Raw genomic sequence first — 23510 nt, 5'->3', positions numbered from 1 at the left:
GTGCCAGTGAGATTTTTAAAAACTCGCAAATGGATGCGGAAGTGTGATGGAGACTTGAACAATGCAAAACTGAGAGAAAGCAAAGTTGACAGGTCTTTCCACCCCCGCTCTCCCCACCCCCCCGCCAACTCATACGCCCAGCCTCCCTGGAATCCTCAATGTTAATTCGCTGACACTGCAGAGCTTTTTGTAGAGTATTGCATTGTGGAGAAATGAAAATGAGGGACGAGGAATGCCAGCGATTTAACCCAATGTTCATGCTGATCTGGCTGGTGCTGCCAGTCTAAGCCTAGCACAGCATGCCAGGGGGCACTGGGGGCACTTTGCTAGCACCGCCTCGCACCCAGAGCCGGCTTTACAAGCATTCGAACCCAGAACCTGTTACCCAAGCTTGGCTCTGGATATGTGGAATTTCCAAACGGATACCTTTTCCAGAAGAAGTGTCTTCTTTGGGGAGGTGCGGTTCTGGGAGGGAGAAACTGGATTTTGGGTGCCTTTTGATCTGACGATGGGAGACTTGGCTCTCCTCCGAAAATCTGCAAAGTTGAAGCAGCAGGTTACATTTTGAAGCAGAGAAGCAGTTTGGGGAGGTGATTAACCCTCCCCGCTGAGTTTCTAATGCAGTTGGACTCACCAGAGTTTGGGAGAGTGAAAAGTGGTATTCTCAGATAGCATTTGGCACTGCCTCCTGTCTGATTGTTGCAAAGACAGGGGGTTACAAAGCGAATACAGTGGTACCTTGGTTCTCAGACTTAATCCGTTCCAGAAGTCCGTTCCAAAACCAAAGGGTTCCAAAACCAAGGCGTGCTTTCCCACAGAAAGTAAAGCAAAACGGCTTAATCCGTTCCAGACTTTTAAAAACAACCCCTAAAACAGCAATTTAACATGAATTTTATGAGACCATTAATCCATAAAATGAAAGCAACAATCAATGCGGATTGCTCTTTTGTTAAATCAAGAAATGCTTGGGGTATATCCTGGGAACTCTGGTTTGCATTCCTATTTTTGGCTGACGAACGGTGCAATTTAAATTTGGCCCGCCCTGGTCTTCTAAAAGATGGGAGAGGAAGCAGAATATCTCAGACTTCATTTTTTATTCTTTTCTCCCTTTCTTTTCTTCTCAGGGACAACTTGTACCGCATCAGCCTTGAACCCGAGGCCTCGGCCAGTGAAATGCGCTACCATCAGGTACGTGATAAATCTCAAAAGTGAAGGGTCTTTGTAGCCCTTGTCAGTGAAATTAATTTGCATGATTAACTTAGGCCCATTCGCAGGGCAGCAGCTGAAGAAGGAGCAAAAAGGGTTTTCTTGTGTGTGTGTGTTTCTTTGTGGCTGATTAGCTGCTCTCCCTGTGCAAAGGTCAGAGGGGGCAGGGTTTCTGTTGAGGCAGGTGGTTAGCTGTGGGAGGAGCTTATCAGAGCTTGCGCGCCTAGCGGCGCGCACAGTTTGATCCATCTTTTAGATTTAGGGGAGCTAGTCTCAAACGTTTGTTGGGGGAGACCTAGGTTTTTTGGGGGGGAGTTATTTGTCCTGTCTTCACGCTTTTTATGATGGAGGACCGCTGTAGCCACCCCCAACGACACGTTCTCAAGATGGAGGGGGAGGGAACAGCTGCAGTCGCCTGCAGTTCCTGCGCAATGTTTGCCATCTTGCCAAAGGTTGCAGGCAGCTTTACCTGCAGCAATTGCATGTTGATTGCCCTCTTAGAAGACAAAGTCCAGCAACTGGAGGAACGTGTAGCTACGCTCCAAAGAATTAGAGAGCTGGAGCTCTTCTTGGAAGCAACAGAGCACACCATCTCCACCAAGGAGGAGACAGGGGACTCCCCTGAGAAGGAGGCTAGTTCACCAACACAGGAGCCAGATATATGGAGAAACGTGACTCAAAGAAGTAGGAGGCCCAGGGTTCGCTCTGATTGTTTAGAAATACACAATCGCTTTGAGGTCCTCTCCCCTAGCATGGAAGACGAAGAGCAGACTCCATTTGAGGATCTCTCCCTCATTACAGTCGATCAGGTATATGAAGACGAGCAGCAAAGTCAGTCCTCAGGGAATGTGCAGGCGACCTTGGAACGGACAGCTCACGGAAGAACCCCGACCAAACCTAAGAGGAGGCGTGTAGTGGTGATAGGGGATTCCCTACTGAGGGGAACAGAAGCAGTGATCTGTGGGCCTGACAAGATGTCTCGGGAAGTGTGCTGTCTCCCTGGGGCTAAGATCCAAGATGTAACTGAACGACTGCAAGGAATCATAAAACCCACTGACAAATACCCCTTCCTCTTGGTTCATGTGGGAACCAATGACACTGCAAGCAATAGCCTCCAGAAGATCAAAAGAGACTACGAGGCTCTGGGCAGGAAATTGAAGCAATTAAATGCACAAATTGTCATCTCATCTGTCCTCCCAGTTGAACGACATGGCCCAGGGAGAGAGGGGGAAATAGTGGAAGTGAACAGCTGGCTTCGCAAATGGTGTAAACAGGAACGGTTTGGATTCTTAGATCATGGACTGCAGTTTCTTGAAGTTGGACTTCTGGCAAGCGATGGGCTGAACCTCACAACGGTTGGGAGGAATGTTTTTGCCAAAAATCTCAGAAACCTCATCAGGAGGGCTTTAAACTGACTAATGTGGGGGAGGGAGACAGTGCTCCTGAAGGTAGGAGTCTATCAATTGATGAAGATGATCATCCAAATGTCATAGACCAAATGGAGCAAACAGCATGCAGACCTAGTGGTGGGAGGAAAAAATCCTTAAATAAGAGACATGGGGGAATGATTAATGGACTTCAATGTCTGTACACTAATGCGCAAAGCATGGGAAATAAACAAGATGAGCTTGAGCTCTTGGTACAGCAAACTAAATATGACATAATAGGCATCACTGAAACCTGGTGGGATAAGTCCCACGATTGGAATGTAATAATGGAGGGATACAATCTATTTCAGAGAAACAGACCAGACAAGAAAGGAGGAGGAGTAGCGTTATATGTCAGGGATGTGTATACCTGTGAAGAGATCCAAGATTTAGAACCTCAAAGCCAAAGTGAGAGCATTTGGGTCAAAATTAAGGGAGAGAAGAATAACAGTGACCTCATTGTGGGAGTTTACTATAGATCCCCAAGCCAAACGGAGGACATAGATGATGCCTTCCTGGAACAGATGGCCAAGCATGCAAAAGGAAGGGAGATAGTAGTAATGGGGGACTTCAATTACCCGAATATTTGTTGAATGTCAAACTCAGCCAAGAGCATAAGGTCAAACAGATTCCTCACTGGCCTTGCAGACAACTTCATTGTCCAGAAAGTGGGAGAAGCAACAAGAGGAACAGCCATTTTAGATCTGGTCCTAACCAATGTTGATGACCTGGTTAGTGGGGTAGAAGTGGAAGGATCATTAGGCGCGAGTGATCATGCTCTTCTGAAGTTTACTATACAGCGGAAAGGAGCAGCCAAGCATACTAGGACTCAATTTCTTGACTTTAAGAAAGCCGACTTCATAAAACTTAGGGAAGTGCTGGGTGAGATCCCATGGACAGTAATACTAAAAGGAAAGGGAGTTCATGATGGCTGGGAGTTTGTTAAGAGGGAGATAGTAAAAGCACAACTTCAGGCAATACCAGTGAGACGGAAACATGGAAGGTGCCTAAAGAAGCCAGGGTGGCTATCTAAAGAACTTTTAACTGAGTTAAGATTAAAAAAGGATGTGTACAAAAAATGGAAAAGGGGGGAAACCACCAAAGAGGAATTCAAACAAATAGCCAGCACGTGTAGACACAAAGTCAGAAAAGCTAAAGCACAGAATGAACTCAGGCTTGCTAGAGAGGTTAAAAGCAACAAAAAAGGCTTTTATGGGTATGTTCGTAGCAAAAGGAAGAACAAAGAAACAGTGGGGTCACTCAGAGGAGAAGATGGTGAAATGCAAACAGGGGACACAGAAAGGGCTGAACTCCTCAATGCCTTCTTTGCCTCAGTCTTCTCCGATAAAGAAAACAATGCCCGACCTGAAGAATTTGGAGCAAATGATTCAGCAGACGAAACACAGCCCAGAATAACTAAGGAGATAGTACAAGAATACTTGGCTAGTTTAGATGTATTCAAGTCTCCAGGGCCAGAAGAACTGCATCCAAGAGTATTAAAAGAACTGGCAGATGTGATCTCAGAACCACTGGCAGACATCTTTGAGAATTCCTGGAGAACAGGCGAAGTCCCGGCAGACTGGAGGAGGGCAAATGTTGTCCCTATTTTCAAAAAGGGGGAAAGAGAGGACCCAAATAATTACCGCCCAGTCTGACATCAATACCAAGGAAGATTCTGGAGCAGATCATTAAGCAAACAGTCTGTGAGCACCTAGAAAGGAATGCTGTGATCACCAATAGTCAGCATGGATTTCTGAAAAATAAGTCATGTCAGACTAACCTGATCTCGTTTTTTTGACAGAATTACAAGCCTAGTAGATGAAGGGAACGCAGTGGATGTAGCCTACCTTGATTTCAGCAAGGCATTTGACAAGGTGCCCCATAATATTTTTGTAAAGAAGCTGGTAAAATGCGGTCTTGACTATGCTACCACTCAGTGGATTTGTAACTGGCTGACTGACCGAACCCAAAGGGTGCTCATCAATGGTTCCTCTTCATCCTGGAGAAGAGTGACTAGTGGGGTGCCACAGGGTTCTGTCTTGGGCCCGGTCTTATTCAACATCTTTATCAACGACTTGGATGATGGACTCAAGGGCATCCTGATCAAATTTGCAGATGACACCAAACTGGGAGGGGTGGCTAACACCCCAGAGGACAGGATCACACTTCAAAACGACCTTGACAGATTAGAGAACTGGGCAAAAACAAACAAGATGAATTTTAACAGGGAGAAATGTAAAGTATTGCACTTGGGCAAAAAAAATGAGAGGCACAAATACAAGATGGGTGACACCTGGCTTGAGAGCAGTACATGTGAAAAGGATCTAGGAGTCTTGGTTGACCACAAACTTGACATGAGCCAACAGTGTGACGCGGCAGCTAAAAAAGCCAATGAAATTCTGGGCTGCATCAATAGGAGTATAGCATCTAGATCAAGGGAAGTAATAGTGCCACTGTATTCTGCTCTGGTCAGACCTCACCTGGAGTACTGTGTCCAGTTCTGGGCACCACCGTTCAAGAAGGACACTGACAAACTGGAACGTGTCCAGAGCAGGGCAACCAAAATGGTCAAAGGCCTGGAAACGATGCCTTATGAGGAACGGCTAAGGGAGCTGGGCATGTTTAGCCTGGAGAAGAGGAGGTTAAGGGGTGATATGATAGCCATGTTCAAATATATAAAAGGATGTCACATAGAGGAGGGAGAAAGGTTGTTTTCTGCTGCTCCAGAGAAGCGGACACGGAGCAATGGATCCAAACTACAAGAAAGAAGATTCCACCTAAACCCTAGGAAGAACTTCCTGACAGTAAGAGCTGTTCGACAGTGGAATTTGCTGCCAAGGAGTGTGGTGGAGTCTCCTTCCTTGGAGGTCTTTAAGCAGAGGCTTGACAACCATATGTCAGGAGTGCTCTGATGGTGTTTCCTGCTTGGCAGGGGGTTGGACTCGATGGCCCTTGTGGTCTCTTCCAACTCTATGATTCTATGATTCTATGATTGCAATGGGACTACTCTGAGCAGGACTAAAGTTGGCTGGATAGTGTACTTTTTTTCTGGGGGTACTCAAGGTTACGCAGTACCAGCACCTTTAAATATATACCGTATTTTTCGCTCTATAGGACGCACTTTTTCCCCTCCAAAAATTAAGGGGAAATGTGTGTGCGTCCTGTGGAGCGAATGCAGGCTCCTTGGCTTCAGCGAAAGCAACGCGAAGCCTCCAAAGCGCAGAGGGAGCGCTCCCTCCGCGCTCCGGAGGCTTCGCGTTGCTTTCGCTGAAGCCTGGAGAGCGAGACGGGAAGGGTGCGCACCAACCCCTCTCGCTCTCCAGGCTTCAGGGATAGCCGCCTGAAGCCTTTGGAGCGCAGCGGGACCTTGCGCTGCACTCCAAAGGCTTCGGGTTCCTTTCACTGAAGCCAGGAGAGCAAGACTCCTGGCTTCAGCAGAGAGTGACAGCTGCGCAGCGCCCCTTCAGCCAAGCGGGAGAAGAAACGGAAGAGGCTCCATTTCTCCTGCCGCTTCGCTGAAGGGGCACTGAGCAGAGAGGGGGAGAATTTTTTTTCTTGTTCTCCCCCTCTAAAACAAGGTGCGTCCTATGGTCGGGTGCATCCTATAGAGCGAGAAATACGGTATATTAAAAGTCCAGCACTTTCTGTAACAACGTTGGTACCAACACCTTTTTTTCCTTCTTCTTTTTTTAAAAAAAGCACTGGATCGAACCCAATGTTTTGAAACGAAAGACCCTGCTAAAAAGTACTCCCTTGGAGGTTGACTGCCTCTCAGAGGGATATGGATCTTCACAGGACTGGGCTATTTTTAAATAGGCTTTTATTGATTTTCTCAGTAAAACAAAACGGAGATATAACAGTACAGAACACACCCAGTAAGAGCCGGTGTCACAGCTCAGCAGCGTAGCAAAAAGGGCATTTTTGAAATGGATACTGAGCCCAGGGAAAAGAGGCAACAGGAAATTATAGGCTAGAACCAGGGAGGTCCCTCCGAAAGAAGATTTTTCAGTGCAAATGAAACCATGTCTGCTCAGAAGTAAGTCCTATGGAATGCAATGAGACTTACTCCTAGGCAAACGGGGTTATGGTTGCAGCCTTTGGGTGGCAATCAACTACGTTTTACTGAGAGCAGAACTGCTGGAATTAATGCGCCACATCCATTCATTTCAGTGGGTCTATTCGGTGAGTAAAACTTAGTTGAATACCACTTTGGTTGGTAAATCTTATACAGTTGTACCTTGGAACCCAAACGCCTGGTACTCGGACGTTTTGGCTCCTGAACTATCAAAAACCAGAAGTGAGTGTTCCGGTTTGCGAACGTTCTTTGCCAACCCGAACATCCGACAGGGCTTCCGGGGCTTCCGATTGGCTGCAAGTGCTTCCTGCAGCCAATCAGAAGCGGCACTTTGGTTTCTGAACATTTTGGAAGTCGACTGGACTTCCGGAACTGATTCCTTTCAATTTCCAAGGTACGACTGTACTGTTTAGAAGTGTGTTTTGGGGGGTGGAGGGGAAGAGACTACAACACCCTCCACACAGATATCATTGTCTCCCAATTTTTCTTTCACCCATTTTTGTTGTTGTTCGGTCTTTGCCTAGAAACTGACATGGAGGTCGAATCAACACGATATCAACATCTGCCGGATGAAAGGAAAACACGAGGTAAGTCTGTTTTGCAGCATCTTACAATGCCAAGTTCACATATAAATGCACATACCTGTATTAGTGGGGAAAATAGCATGCAAAAAATGTGTTGTTTTAGGGGAAATTGCTTTGGGGAAATGTGTTTACAGTGGCACCTTGGTTCGCGAATGCCTCTGTTGTCGTGCGTTTTGGTTCTCAAATGCCGAAAATCCGGAAGTAAATGCTTCCGTTTTCGAACGTTTTTCAGAACCCAAGTGTGCAACGCATTTTCTGCTGAGTGCAAGAAGGTTTGCAACCAATGGGAAGCCATGCCCCAGTTATCGAACGTTTCGGAAGCTGAACGGGCTTCTGGAATGGATTTGTTCGAGATCCGAGGTAGCCCCTGTATTAGGCAAAATTGCACACCGAATGGTGTCTATCAGGAGAAATTTGCCCTAAGATGCCAATGAATTTGCATGGGGCCTTTAAAAAAATAAAAAAAAGTTTGCAAACAGATGTGGAAATGTGCGGAGCTGAAGGTAAGATTGGAAAAATAAGAAACTTGAACCTTATCAGGAAGAGGAGACCCAGGGAACAGCTGGCCAGAAATCTCCACTTATTTGCTGTTGCATGTTTTGCGAGGCTTTTTAACATCCAGGTCCTGGGCTAACATAACTGACGCCGTGCTCCGAAGAAAGCTGGACTCGGCAGCTTGAATAAATCATTACGCTTGCCAGTAATGACATCTTTTGCATAATTGGTTCTGCCACTCACGGTGTGTCTTCGTGTTGCACACTCAAGCATGTTCAGAGAACCTAGATTTCGCCCCCCACCCTCAATCTCACATCTAAAGTATTACTGGGCACAGAGTTTTCCCCCTCAACATTCTCATATGTCTGCAAAACTCTGCGGAGCCTCTGATACCCTAGCTTTAAGGAACTTCAGCTTAACTTGGGCTGCCATTTCCGTCAGAAATTGCGTCCGGGCGGAATTTCCAAAAATCGGTAAAAAATGTCCAGGAAAACCGAGGCGTATGGCAACACGTGTCAGGACTGTTGGTTTTTTGGCGAATTTCCTTAAAAATAGCTGAAAAACATCAACTTCCTATGGAAAAGCAAGACATTCCGGGATCAAGTCAAAAACTTGGGATGGCTTCTGTAAATCCAGGACTTTTTGTTGTTAAGTCGTTTAGTCGTGTCCGACTCTTCGTGACCCCATGGACCAGAGCACGCCAGGCCCTTCTGTCTTCCACTGCCTCCCGCAGTTGGGTCAAACTCATGTTAGTAGTTTTGAGAACACTGTCCCACCATCTCGTCCTCTGTCAGGGGGACAGAGAACACTGCAGTTTTGAGAACACTGTCCCACCATCTCGTCCTCTGTCAGTCCTCTGTCTCGTCCTTCCTGCTCTGGCAGGAAGGTAAACGGCATTTCCGTGCGCTGCTCTGGTTCGCCAGAAGCGGCTTAGTCATGCTGGCCACATGACCCGGAAGCTGTACGCCGGCTCCCTTGGCCTGTAAAGCGAGATGAGCACCACAACCCCAGAGTCAGCCACGACTGAATTAACTGTCAGGGGTCCTTTGTTGTTGTTTACTCGTTTAGTCGTGTCCGACTCTTTGTGACCCCATGGACCAGAGCACGCCAGGCACTCTTGTCTTCCACTGCCTCCCGCAGTTTGGTCAAACTCATGCTGGTAGCTTCGAGAACACTGTCCAGCCATCTCGTCCTCTGTCGTCCCCTTCTCCTTGTGCCCTCCATCTTTCCCAACATCAGGGTCTTTTCCAGGGAGTCTTCTCTTCTCATGAGGTAGCCAAAGTATTGGAGCCTCAGCTTCAGGATTTGTCCTTCCAGTGAGCACTCAGGGCTGATTTCCTTCAGAATGGAGAGGTTTGATCTTCTTGCAGTCCATGGGCCTCTCAAGAGTCTCCCCCAGCACCAGAATTCAAAAGCATCAATTCTTTGGCGATCAGCCTTCTTTATGGTCCAGCTCTCACCTCCATACATCACTACTGAATCCAGGACTATCCCTGGAAAATAGGGACACTTGGGGAGATCCTCAGTGTGGTCCTTTGCTTTTGAATAGGATGTGTTGATTTTTAAGGACTCCTGGCCAATTTCTGCAGGTGTTTGGACGTCTAGCTCTAGAGTGACTCATCCCTATAAATGGGTCAGCATTTTACAGAAATGGGGCAGGGACGACTAAGGCCTTCCTAATCGCCAGGATATTTTCAAACTGAGCTTTGCAATAATAGGGACTAGGAGATTGCATAAAACAGAGGTCTTCAACCTTTCTGAGTCCATGGCTCCCTTGACCAACGACAGTGATACCTCTGTTTTTGAACGTACAGTACTACCTCGGGTTACAGACGCTTCAGGTTACAGACGCTTCAGGTTACAGACTCCTCTAACCCAGAAATAGTACCTCAGGTTAAGAACTTTGCTTCAGGATGAGAACAGAAATTGCACAGCGGCGGCAGCGGGAGGCCCCATTAGCTAAAGTGGTACCTCAGGTTAAGAACAGTTTCAGGTTAAGAACAGACCTCCAGAACGAATTAAGTTCTTAACCCAAGGTACCACTGTAATCCATTCTGGCAATCGTCTAGTGTCATTCTGACGTTAGGTGATTGACAGGTGGGTAGCCCCACCTCCTGTCAAATCTGGTCTGCGAGGGAAGGGGAAACAAAAGAACTGGATGGATCCACCCCTTCTTCGGTGCATCTCTGAGATTCTCTCATTCCAGCTTCTCTGTCTCTCCTTTTGTACCTCGCTCAGCTGATCCGGGATCATGTGACCACGGTGACAAGGCCATGTTTTCAAGTAGCCAGGTGGCAGTGGCTCTCTGACAGCCCCACAGATCCAATACTCAAAATGGGAATGTACATTTTGCTCTGTAGCCGTTTGATTACAGTCAGCAGCCAGGATCAAGATGAAAAACACCGACGAGAAAACTTAAAAGCTCGGAACAAAATAAAAGAGTACAGAATACAGTGGTACCTCTCTTTCTCAAACGTAATCCATTCCAGAAGACCGTTTGAGTTCTGAAATGTTAGAAAACTGAGGCGCAAAGGGCTGCCAGCAAATTCAATTGAGAAAATTGAAAAACACACAGCGGAAGCTGTTTCGACTTCTGAGGCGCTTTCAAAAACGGGAGCATTTACTTCCGGGTTTTCGGCGTTCGTGTTCCGAAAGGTTCAGCAACGGAGACGTTCAAAAACCGAGGTTCCGCTGTAGAGCATTCTGCTCTATTTCAAAGACCAAATAATCACAGGGATTAACTTTGTGTTCCTGTGAAGTGTTAGCTCACGTCCTTTAAATAGGCCGCTAAAAGAGTTTACCTGCTTGCCCTGACACACACTTACCTCAGTCACAAGGTGCCTGCGATCCCCGCTCCCCAGTTGCAGGCAAGGAGACTCCCCAGAGTTTCTCTCTGCTGGTCTTGAATCCTTTTGGGATGTCTCCTGGGAAAGTCTGGCTCTTCTCCCTCGCACTCGGCCCAGGGAGGCGTTAATAGAATCTGGAAATTGGATTTCGCACCGATTATGAGATGTGTCTGTTCCGATCAACAGACCAGAAATAATTAATTACAAAACCAATTATATCAGCCTCTTAATAAATCACGTTGGATATAAAACGTTTGCCAGGAGCTGAAGGGAGAGTATGAAACACGGCGCGCAGGTCCCAGAGAGGCTCCAGTTTGGGCCATCCAGAGACTTTCCCTGGGAGAACAGAGAGCGGTGGGGGTCAGAGGGTGAAAAATTAAACAGGGTTTAATTTCTTGGGCTCCATGATCACTGCAGATGGTGACAGCAGCCACGAAATTAAAAGACGCTTGCTTCTTGGGGGAAAAGCAATGACAAACCTAGACAGCATCTTAAAAAGCAGGGACATCACCTTGCCAACAAAGGTCCGTATAGTTAAAGCTCTGGTTTTCCCAGTAGTGATGTATGGAAGTGAGAGCTGGACCATAAAGAAGGCTGATCGCCAAAGAATGGATGCTTTTGAATTCTGGTGCTGGAGGAGACTCTTGAGAGTCCCATGGACTGCAAGAAGATCAAACCTATCCATTCTGAAGGAAATCAGCTCACTGGAAGGACAGATCCTGAAGCTGAGGCTCCAATACTTTGGCCACCTCATGAGAAGAGAAGACTCCCTGGAAAAGACCCTGATGTTGGGAAAGATGGAGGGCACAAGGAGAAGGGGACACAGAAGACGAGATGGTGGGACAGTGTACTCGAAGCTACCAGCATGAGTTTGACCAAACTGCAGGAGGCAGTGGAAGACAGGAGTGCCTGGCGTGCTCTGGTCCAGGGGGTCACGAAGAGTCGGACACGACTAAATGACTAAACAACAACAACAAATTTGCCAAACATGAAATGCCAGAGGCTGCCCTGTGGTCCTTCTCCAAATCCTAGGTATATTTGGCCGGGGGCGGGAGGCAGAGAAATCCCGTTTGCATTTCAAGGCGAAACGACCAAATGCACACTTTTCCGAAACAAGGTGCAAACCAGCTTTCGAAATTTATAGTTCTCCGAATTTCACATCGCAGTTCTCCAGCCAAGCAGAGAAATGCACACGCTTATGAAAAAGGCACATATTCGACTGGGGTAAAAATGAGGAACCCATACTGATAGCTTCATAACTCCAGATCCTCCAACATTTCTCTGATGAAAATAGGGGCATCTTATTCCATCCCCTCCAACATTTCTCCAGTGAAAATAGGGACATCCTATTCTATCCTCTCCAACATTTCTCTGAGGAAAATAGGGACATCCTATTCCATCCTCTCCAATGTTTCTCTGAGGAAAATAGGGACGTCCTATTCCATCCCCTCCAACATTTCACTGAGGAAAATAGGGACGTCCTATTCCATCCCCTCCAACATTTCTCTGAGGAAAATAGGGACATCCTATTCCATCCTCTCCAATGTTTCTCTGAGGAAAATAGGGACATCCTATTCCATCCTCTCCAATGTTTCTCTGAGGAAAATAGGGACGTCCTATTCCATCCTCTCCAATGTTTCTCTGAGGAAAATAGGGACATCCTATTCCATCCTCTTCAACATTTCCCCAATGAAAATAGTGACATCTTATTCCTTCCCCTCCAACATTTCCCCAATGAAAACAGGGACATCCTAAGGAAAAGCGGGAAATTCTGGGATCAAATCAGAAACCAGGACGGCTTCTGTAAATCCAGGATTGTCCCTGGAAAATAGGAACACATGGAAGGTCTCCATTTCTGGGGATTAAAACACACACACACCATTTCCCCCCCCCCCCCTGCCTTCCACCCTGGCAGGGATTATGGCTTCGAAAGATGAAGTAGAGATGCTAGCAGGAAGTAGGAAAGTGAGCGGAGTTTGCGGGGAGGGGGGGAATGGCTCACCCAACCTCCTTCCTCTCTCTCTCTCTCTCTCTCTGGCCTGCTAGGAAACCATGGAAACAGAGAGAGAAGAAAGGTGCTTAGATGGGAGAGCAAAGAGAGAGGATGAGAACTCACAAGAGAAACACAAAGGTCTCTGCTAGAGCAGGCGAGGGTGAAGGAGAAGAGGTAGCAAGCTTGGAGCCAAATAGCTGGCCACGGAGATGGGGGGCGGGAGCGAGAAAGGTGTCCTTTCCCATTTGTTACCAGTAGTATTATTACTACTGGTACCCGCACGAAGGTGGACGCGGGTGGCGCTGTGGGTAAGACCTCAGCGCCTAGGGCTTGCCGATCGCATGGTCAGCGGTTCGAATCCCCGCGGCGGGGTGAGCTCCCGTCTTTTGGTCCCAGCTCCTGCCCACCTAGCAGTTCGAAAGCACCCCTAAAGTGCAAGTACAGTGGTGCCCCGCAAGACGAATGCCTCGCAAGACGGAAAACCCGCTAGACGAAAGGGTTTTCCGTTTTGGAGGTGCTTCGCAAAACGAATTTCCTATGTGCTTGCTTCGCAAGACGAAAATGTCTTGCGAGTTCCTGCAGGGTTTTTTTCCTTCCCCCCCCCTTTTTCCCAAGCCGCTAAACCGCGTATCAGCTGATGGCTAAGCCGCTTAACAGCTGATGCTAAGCCGCTTATCAGCTGATCGTTAAGCCGCTTATCAGCTTATCGTTAAGCTGCTTATCAGCTGATCCGCTAAGCCCGCTAAGCCGCTAATACTGTAGCACTAATCCGCTAATCTGCTAAAGGGCTTGCTTCGCAAGACGAAAAAACCCGCAAGACGAAGAGACTCGCGGAATGGATTCTTTTCGTCTTGCGAGGCACCACTGTAGATAAATAGGTGCCGCTTTATAGCGGGAAGGTAAACGGCGTTTCCGTGTGCTGCGCTGGCTTGCCAGAGCAGCTTCGTCACGCTGGCCACGTGACCCGGAAGTGTCTCCGGACAGCGCTGGCCCCCGGCCTCTTAAGTGAGATGGGCGCACAACCCTAGAGTTGGACACGACTGGCACGTACGGGCAGGGGTACCTTTACCTTTACCTTTACTACCCGCACAAGATGTAAAGAGTGAGGTGCAAATGTCAAGATATCGCCAACAGCAAGTTTTTTTAAAAAAGCATAACCTGAAACCAAGAACAAGATAAGAGACTCCATTTTGCTCACGTTTAAGGGGGGGGGGCAAACATAGACAGCATCTTAAAAAACAGAGACATCACCTTGCCAACAAAGGTGTGTATAGTTCAAGCTATGGTTTTCCCAGTAGTGATGTATGGAAGTGAGAGCTGGACCATAAAGAAGGCTGATCGCCGAAGAATGGATGCTTTTGAATTCTGGTGCTGGAGGGGACTCTTGAGAGTCCCATGGACTGCAAGAAGATCGAACCTCTCCATTCTGAAGGAAATCAGCCCTGAGTGCTGGAAGGACAGATCGTGAAGCCGAGGCTCCAAGACTTTGGCCACCTCATGAGAAGAGAAGACTCCCTGGAAAAGACCCTGATGTTGGGAAAGATGGAGGGCGCAAGGAGACGGGGATGACAGAGGACGAGATGGTTGGACAGTGTTCTCGAAGCTACCAGCATGAGTTTGACCAAACTGCGGGAGGCAGTGGAAGACAGGAGTGCCTGGCGTGCTCTGGTCCAGGGGATCACGAAGAGGCGGACACGACTAAATGACTAAACAGCAACAACAAACCCACACTTTGCGAAACGATACGCAAACGATTCCGCTTCGCTATCTGCACCCTTCCAAATTTGGAGACCCGGTTCCCTGACGGAACAATTCACGCAAAGAGGCGTCTGTCCGGGGAAAGTGTGCTTTGAAACAGCATGGATTAGATCGATTTAAAAATAAAAAATTCTACACTGCCCTTTGTCCGGGGATCACAGGGCAGTTTGCAATATAAAAGCACACGCACACAAAATGCACAGTGTAATAAAAACAAAACAATAGCATGCAAACATGTCCATGATTCCTGGTCAAAAAACACTGCTTTTTGGGGGGTGAAGGGCACTTCTATGGTTTGAGAGTTTTGTTGGATTCTATTGTACGTCTCCAAACTTCAGAGACATCAACCCCCCCCCCCAAAAAAAACCCATGTTGCTTCTCATTTTTCTAATCTGAAACTCGGCTCTCCACATTTCCACAACAGTTTGCGAATTTTTGAAAAAGAAGTCCTCGTGATAATAATAATAAAAATAATAATTTATCATTTATACCCCGCCCATCCAGCTGGGTTTCCCCAGCCACTCTGGGCAGCTTCCAACAAAATATTAAAATACGATAGTCCGTCAAACATTAAAAGCTTCCCTAACCAGGGCTGCCTTCAGATGTCTTCTAAAAGTCTGGTAGTTGTTGTTCTCTTTGACATCTGGTGGGAGGGTGTTCCACAGGGCGGGTGCCACCACCGAGAAGGCCCTCTGCCTGGTTCCCTGTAACTTGGCTTCTTGCAGTGAGGGATCCGCTAGAAGGCCCTCAGCTCTGGACCTCAGTGTCCGGGCAGAACGATGGGGGTGGAGATGCTCCTTCAGGTATACGGGGCCGAGGCTTAATTGTAGCATCTTAGGGCAAATTTTGCTCAATATTCTGTATGTTTTCTCCTTCTAATACTGTACTAGAGTTGTCATATTTCAAAAAGTGAAAATCCAGACACAAAAATTCTTGAGCTTTTTTTTTTTTTTTTGTAATATCTAAAAAAAAGAAAGAAAAGTTTTTGAGCTATTTTTAATGAAATGTGACAAAATCCACACTTCTGGATTTTCCTGGACATTTCAGCAATTTCTGCCCAGGTGCTGTTTACAAAGGCCGAATTCTGGTTACGTTCTGGACGTATGGAAACCCTGTCTAATGCACACACTTTTGCAAAGCAATTCCCCCCATATAATGCATCTTTGTATTCTGTTTTCCCTAATACAGTGGTACCTCAGGTTACATACGCTTCAGGTTACATACGCTTCAGGTTACAGACTCGGCTAACCCAGAAATAGTGCTTCAGGTTAAGAACTTTGCTTCAGGGTGAGAACAGAAATTGTGCTCCGGCGGCACGGCAGCAGCAGGAGGCCCCATTAGCTAAAGTGGTACCTCAGGTTAAGAACAGTTTCAGGTTAAGTACGGACCTCCGGAACGAATTAAGTACTTAACCTGAGGTACCACTGTATACACATTTTCCTACCTTACTATATAAATGCACATCTCTTGCCCAGGGAACTACACCACAAAAATTCAGAAAAGTGCAAATTCTAACAGAATGGCTCTGATCCGGTTTGCAAAGCGCAGACTTAGTAGGGTCACTTACAGATGTGAAGTGGACTGAATTTGGCCCCGCACCTGACAGCACGGAGCACTGAACTTGCAATTAGGGGGAGTAAAAATGATGATAAAAGTGTTTTGCTTGTTCAGAAGGAGTCCTGGCTTGTTTTTATGAGGTGTGTGGTAGGTACAAGAAAAGAAGCGTCAGAGACTCGATCTGACCTGGGCGCCACCTGCCTTCAGCCCCCTATAGGGCTCGCTTCCCATCTAGGCCAGCAGAGTAACGTTGCGTGGCGAGTTCCCGACCTCCCCAGGCGGAAATAATGACACATGACATAGTTATTAAGGTTAATGGGCTAAAAAAGGCCACAGCTTTATTGGTTACAGGTGATGAGCGGTATTGGCTTAGGCATTGGTCCTAACCCACTATATCCTACTCCAGCCCATCTGCTTGAAGTCCGGGAAGGGTTAACCACCAGTAGGGGGAGTCCTGCTGATGCACATCAACTAGGAACTCCCCCGGGGTCACCGATAGGGGGCGGGTCTTAGGCCCTCACCTCCCTAGGCTTCGGACAGGGCCACGCCCCCGGAATCCTTTATTGGACTACCCTTCAATATGTGGGGCAGGTGATGGCGCTTCCTCCCCTCTTCCATCTACAGAACCATACCAATGCCTAACCGCCAATACCCAGAAAGTTGTGGCGATTTGCTACGAGGTAGGCGAAAACCAAGTGGTTGGTGCCAATTTGCCAAGTGGGAAAATTCCTACCAGGCCCCTCAACGGCGACCGACCAAGGTCCATAGCAAGGTCAAGGAACGAAAACCTTATAGGGTGGGAAAACAGGAACAGCTGGTGGGCAGCAAAGAGGGAGATCTCCGGCCGTGGCCTGCCTATATAGGGCAGGCCACGCCCCCCGAACCTGCCGATTGGCCGGCTAGGGGAATCCCCACAATCATGCAGGGCTGGCTTCCACCCACTGCGCGAGTGGAGGGGCCGTGAAGCCCGCAACCCCACCACCTCCTGAAGGCGGAAGTGGCCTTGCAAACTCTGAGCATGTCAGGAGTGCTTTTCGCTTTGCAGCCTTCATCGCTTCGCTTCTCCTCCCCAGGCAGAGTGCCGGAATTTTATCAAAGTGCTTTTGCTTCGCAACGACAACCTCCTCTTCGTGTGCGGCACCAACGCTTTCAATCCCATCTGCGCCAACTACACTGTGAGTATCAGGAACTTGGGGCCGGCCAGGTGGTGCCCGTAACTCGTCGCTCACCCCAGTTTGCACCCGGCACAAATATCCCTTGCGCCCCAACTAGTCTGGCTGAATCGTGTGAAGCGAGCATCCAGATTCCTGCTTCCCCTCCCAATATACACGGCCGACATTATGGGCTATTATTTCATGCCCAATGGTTCAAATAGTGTTCTGGCCAGGGGTGACTGGTGCCCCTTGGGCAGAAGGCCAGGAGCCCAACGGTAAAGGTAATGGGACCCCTGACCGTTAGGTCCAGTCGCGGACGACTCTGGGGTTGCGGCGCTCATCTCGCTTTACTGGCCGAGGGAGCCGGCGTACAGCTTCTGGGTCATGTGGCCAGCATGAATAAGGCACTTCTGGTGAGCCAGAGCAGTGCACGGAAATGCTGTTTACCTTCCCGCCGGAGCAGTACCTATTTATCTACTTGCACCGATGTGCTTTTGAACAGGAGCAGGGTTGGCAGGAGCAGGGACCGAGCAATGGGATCTCACCCCGTTGCGGGGATTCGAACCGCCGACCTTCTGATCAGCAAGCCCTAGGCTCTGTGGCTTAACCCACAGCGCCACCCGCATCCCTGAGCCCAACAGTAGGGGTGCCAAAGACAGTGGAAGGCAGAGCCAGCTAATTCTTGTTTTGCCCCCTCCCTTCCAACTTCTACAAGGGGCAAACACTGAGTCGGAGGAGGGGGACAGTCATTGACAATCCCCTGGTGTGGTTGCGAGTAAAAAGAGCGGGTGGGCAGTTTGCTGCTCCCCTCCTTTGACAGCCACCTGTGGTTGTTCTGTGGTTCTGTGCTCACTTTGAGCGGTTTTGGTGGCTGCCCACCAACACCTAAAGATGTCTTGCAGCTGCTGTGAATTTCAGGGTTCCCTCAAGTCTGCCGATAACACCCTCTTGCGTGCTTTGGCTACAAATAAGGTTCGACACTTGGCAAATGGCTCTGCTTCGAGTGTACAGGTTGTACACCGAAATTCTAGCTTTCTGTTGCAGAACCACCCCAATCACTGCTGGATGAGCAAGACCGAAACAACTGCAATAAACCGAAGGGCAGATGGAATGGGCGTTCAGTATATGCACTTATCTATATTGTAAACTAGGGATGCGGGTGGCGCTGTGGTCTAAACCACAGAGCCTTTTGGGCTTGCCGATCGGAAGGTCGGCGGTTCGAATCCCCGCAACGTGGTGAGCTCCCATTCTTTGGTCCCTGCTCCTGTCAACCTAGCAGTTTGGATGCATGTCAAAGTGCAAGTAGATAAAAAGGTACCACTCTGGCGGGAAGGAAAATGGCATTTCCATGTGCTGCTCTGGTTCACCAGAAGCGGCTTAGTCATGCTGGCCACATGACCCGGAAAAACTGTCTGTGGACAAACATCTGCTCCTTTGGCCAGTAAAGTGAGATGAGCACTGCAACCCCAGAGTCATCCGAGCCTGGACTTAACTGTCAGGGGTAAATCAGCGTCCCGGGCTTCAAAAGCCAGGGCACACTGTCAACAGAGATAACTGCACACAGAGAATAGGTGTGAGGCTTGTGGAAGCATACTGCATCTACAGATTTATTAATCATATATCAGGACAAAGAAACATGTCGTCTCTTTCTCGTGTCGTCTCAGAGAGAACGGGGAAAACAAAGGCTATACACACAACGGAAGTTCCCAGCAAGCTGTGCTGGAATGTAAACAGACATGTGACACGTAACAATCCCATGTCTGTTCCTTAAGGTGGAACAGAATTCTCAACATCTTACCTTTAACTTGGGTCCATTAATGCCAGTGGGTCCTGGGTCGTTGGGTACAGCCCGTTTCCTTTTGCCCAGCCCCTCGAGAGATCTGCAGTTTGTCTAACTATCTTTTCCTCCCACCAGATGGACACGTTGGAGCCCACGGGAGACAACATCAGTGGGATGGCTCGATGCCCCTATGACCCCAAGCACGCCAACGTCGCTCTCTTCACAGGTCAGTTCAGAGCACGGAGGGAAGTATTTTGACCTGGTTATTATGACTCATAGCTGTCAACTTACAGATTTGAAAATAAGGGACCAGCAGCCTCAAAAATAAGGGATCAGCAGCCAAAATAAGGGATTTTCCGGACACAGGTATGTTCAACTTCTGAGCCACTGCGAGCCAAAGGCAGAAAGCCCAGCCAGCAGCCAAAAGAAGCCTCAAGCGGTGGTTCCCACAGTGCAGCAACCCGGCAAAGGGGATGCAGCAAGGAAAACCACCGTCACCTCTCCGCTGGGAAGCGCTGAGCAAAGGCGAGTCCCCAGGCAACGCTGCCAATTTGATCGGCACAAGGCATGCAAGCTCCACCCCCCAGTCGTTCTTAGACTCCTTATTGGGTGAGCAACGCAGCCAAGCAACACAGTTGGAGCCTCCCTCCTCCCTGGCTGGCAGGGAGGGAGGGAGAGGAGCTGCTTCCTTTGAAACCCAGGAAATTTAAGGGACATCATCAATAAGGGACAGCAGCGGGACAGGGTGCTGGGATAAGGGACTTTCCCGCCAAATAAGGGACGGTTGACAGCTATGTTATGACTCAGCAAGCAGAAACAGCATTTATACCTCACCTTTCCTGCAAGGAGCTCAAGGTTGCCTGCATGCACCCATTCCCTGCCCCCAGCCCTGCAAATATATATGGGTTTCCTTAAGCATCACAACAACCATGAGGGGTAGGTTAAACCGGGGACACATTCAAGGCTACCAATCAAGGATTTGAACCTGCCTCTCCCCAAGCCTGGTCTCACACGCACAAATAATGAGCTCTTTCAACGACAGAGAAGCAAGCCAGTCTCTGGTTCCTATGGCGACAATGAAGTGGGTTATCTGTGGTCCTTGAGATACAAGGCGTTTTTGTGTGCGTTAGCAGAGGGATGACCCTGCTTGTTAAGAATCATAGATGCCTTCCCTGCCTCTGTTTGGTCCTATGTGCCCAACCTTAAATTAAAAACACACCCACAGAGTCACATGGTTTCTAATAAATATATTAGAATATATACCTGGAGGAGCGTCTCCACCCCCATCGTTCAGCTCAGACACTGAGATCCAGCGCCAGGGGCCTTCTGGCTCTTCCCTCATTGCGAGAAGTGAGGTTACAGGGAACCAGGTAGAGGGCCTTTTCGGTAGTGGCGCCCACCCTGTGGAACACCCTCCCTTCAGATGTGAAGGAAATAAGCAGCTATCTTCTCTTTAAAAGACATCTGAAGGCAGCCCTGTTCAGGGAAGTGTTTAATATTTAACGTTGTATTGTTTTTAACACTTGATTGGGAGCCGCCCAGAGTGGCTGGGGAAACTCAGCCAGATGGGTGGGGTATAAATAAATTATTATTACTACTACTATTATTATTATTATTACTACTGCTACTACTACTATTATTATTGTTGTAATGGATTGAGTTGGCATTCTGAGGCAAGCCTGCTTAATTCAGACTTCCCAAAATAATATGGGAATTGAAATCTGCACATCTTTGAAATTTGTTCTGCAGTCATGTCACGTGTACAAAGAGTGTGGTTTGCATTGACCTATGGGACGCGGGTGGTGCTGTTGTCTAAACCACTGAGCCTCTTGGGCTTGCCGATTGGAAGGTCGGCGGTTTGAATCCCCGCGACGGGGTGAGCTCCTGTTTCTCTGTCCCAGCTCCTGCCAACCTAGCAGCTCGAAAGCACGCCAGCGCAAGTAGATAAATAGGTACCGCTGTGGCGGGAAGGGAAACGGTATTTCCGTGCGCTCTGGTTTCTGTCATAGTGTCCCGTTGCGCCAGAAGTGGTTTAGTCCCGCTGGCCACATGACCCGGAAAGCTATCTGTGGACAAACGCCGGCTCCCTCGGCCTGAAAGCGAGATGAGCGCCGCAACCCCATAGTCGCCTTTAGCTGGACTGAACCATCCAGGGGTCCTTTGCCTTTTACCTTTTTTATTGAATTGGGGACCTTTTGTACGCAGGGCACGCACTCTCTGGCTGAGCTAGAGCATTTTCTTTGGTGGTTCCAACTTCTGGGCGCTGCGCAACATGCCCACCTGGCGTTATTTACAACTCCTCTCTCTCACAACACCTCATATCTATCTCCCCTTCCCTGACAGGTGGAATGCTTTTCACCGCCACCGTGACGGATTTCCTGGCCATCGACGCAGTAATTTACCGCAGCCTGGGAGACAGCCCGACTCTTCGCACAGTCAAGCACGACTCCAAGTGGTTTAAAGGTGCTTTGTCGATTCGCTCCGCGGTGGGGGGAGGCCAGGGGGAGGCAGGAGTGGGAAAAGCCCCTCCGTTCGCTCATAACACGAGGCAGCATGCTCAACGGATGAATCAGTGTTGAGGAAAACGTCCTTGCGACGAATCGACTGAGGCTTCTTTAAATCGGCTGGCAAACCGGAATAAAATACATGGGGTTTTTTTTTGTTTTGCTTTTAAACATCTTTATCGAAAGTTCAAAAAGTACATAATTACTGTATTTTTTGCTCTATAAGACTCACTTTTCCCCTCCTAAAAAGTAAGGGGAAATGTGTGTGCGTCTTATGTAGCGAATGCAGGCTGCGCAGCTATCCCAGAAGCCAGAACAGCAAGAGGGATCGCTGCTTTCACTGCGCAGTGATCCCTCTTGCTGTTCTGGCTTCTGAGATTCAGAATATTTTTTTTCTTAGAATCACAGAATCATAGAGTTGGAAGAGACCACAAGGGCCATCGAGTCCAACCCCCTGCCAAGCAGGAAACACCATCAGAGCACTCCTGACATATGGTTGTCAAGCCTCTGCTTAAAGACCTCCAAAGAAGGAGACTCCACCACACTCCTTGGCAGCAAATTCCACTGTCGAACAGCTCTTACTGTCAGCAAGTTCTTCCTAATGTTTAGGTGGAATCTTCTTTCTTGTAGTTTGGATCCATTGCTCCGTGTCCGCTTCTCTGGAGCAGCAGAAAACAACCTTTCTCCCTCCTCTATGTGACATCCTTTTATATATTTGAACATGGCTATCATATCACCCCTTAACCTCCTCTTCTCCAGGCTAAACATGCCCAGCTCCCTTAGCCGTTCCTCATAAGGCATCGTTTCCAGGCCTCTTGTTTTCCTCCTCCAAAAACTAGGTGCGTCTTGTGGTCTGGTGCGTCTTATAGAGCAAAAAATACGGTATATGTGCACTAAACAGGGGGATACGTAAATAAAATATAGAAAGAGAAAGAGAACCCATGTAAAAGGGAAAATAAATTGGGGAGGGGGGAAACAAAACTTTATATTTTACAAGGTTGTTATTGTACTTCACCAGATTTTAACCTATTACAGTACAGTGGTACCTCAGGTCTTAAGTACTTAATTCGTTCCAGAGGTCCGTTCTTAACCTGAAACTGTTCTTAACCTGAGGTACCACTTTAGCTAATGGGGCTTCCTGCTGTCGCCGCGTGATTTTTGTTCTCATCCTGAAGCAAAGTTCTTAACCCGAGGTAATATTTCTGGGTTAGTGGAGTCTGTAACCTGAAGCGTCTGTAACCTGAAGCGTATGTAACCCAAGGTACCACTGTATTTGCAAGAATGGGTTCCAAATATCACAGAATTTGTCCATGGCATCTGTGTTTATATGCAAGTTGTTTATATGTTGCGAGTTTGCATAAGTCTTCAATCCAATCGTAGAAGGGAGCCACATTTTTATTTTTCCAGTTCATCAGTACAGTACAGTACAGCGGGAGGCCCCGTTAGCTAAAGTGGTACCTCAGGTTAAGAGCAGTTTCAGGTTAAGAACGGACCTCCAGAACGAATTAAGTTATTAAGCAGAGGTACCACTCTACAGCGATAAATGATATGCAACGTAAATAAGAATTTAAATGACTTAAAGGTGACAAGTGGTGGTGGAGGGGAGTCAGATGGGTGTGGTTCTTCATCCTTTTTTCTTTCTTACCCTTTCCCTTTACTCTCTGGTTTTGGGGGTTAAGTGTGTGTACCTTATTGTTTGTTTGTTTGTTTGTTTGTTTGTAAATACCTCAGGATGCAAACAGGATCCATTCCGGAGCCCCTTTCGCATCCTGAAACGAACGCAACCCGTGACTGCGCGTGCGCGGGTAGCGATTCACCGCTTCCGTGCATGCACGTGACGTCATTTTGAGAGTCTGCGCATGCGCGAGCGGCGAAACCCGGAAGTAGCGCGCTCCATTACTTCCGAGTCACTGCGGAGCACAACCCGAAAGCGCTCAACCTGAAGCGTATTCAAGCCGAGGTATGACTGTATGCTTAAATAAAGCATTAAACCATACAAATAATAAAAATAACCTCCTTTATCTGGATTCTCCCCACCCAGAACCATATTTTGTCCGCGCTGTGGAGTGGAAGAGCCACGTCTATTTCTTCTTCAGGGAGATCGCAATGGAGTTCAACTACTTAGAGAAGG

The 23510-nt window shown here is 48.1% G+C and overlaps 1 protein-coding gene across 5 annotated transcripts in view; it reads left to right on the top strand.

Moving 5' to 3' along the window:
* Positions 1 to 23510, top strand: part of SEMA6B (semaphorin 6B) — a 178427-nt gene that overhangs the window by 126215 nt on the left and 28702 nt on the right. For 4 of the 5 annotated variants that reach the window (XM_080988822.1, XM_080988823.1, XM_080988824.1 and 1 more), the window contains exons 4-9: positions 1125 to 1188; positions 7233 to 7295; positions 17015 to 17116; positions 19011 to 19101; positions 21219 to 21338; positions 23421 to 23509. In XM_080988822.1, the coding sequence (XP_080844948.1) occupies positions 1125 to 1188; positions 7233 to 7295; positions 17015 to 17116; positions 19011 to 19101; positions 21219 to 21338; positions 23421 to 23509 (529 nt within the window). The remainder of the gene's footprint in view (positions 1 to 1124; positions 1189 to 7232; positions 7296 to 17014; positions 17117 to 19010; positions 19102 to 21218; positions 21339 to 23420; position 23510) is intronic. The other variant, XM_080988826.1, reaches the window with a different exon arrangement.

The sequence above is a fragment of the Podarcis pityusensis genome, assembly GCF_964106645.2.
Source record: "Podarcis pityusensis genome assembly, chromosome: 18".
Classification (NCBI taxonomy): domain Eukaryota; kingdom Metazoa; phylum Chordata; class Lepidosauria; order Squamata; family Lacertidae; genus Podarcis; species Podarcis pityusensis.
Note: the sequence above shows the minus strand (reverse complement) of the source record. Positions and strands in the feature narration are given on the sequence as shown.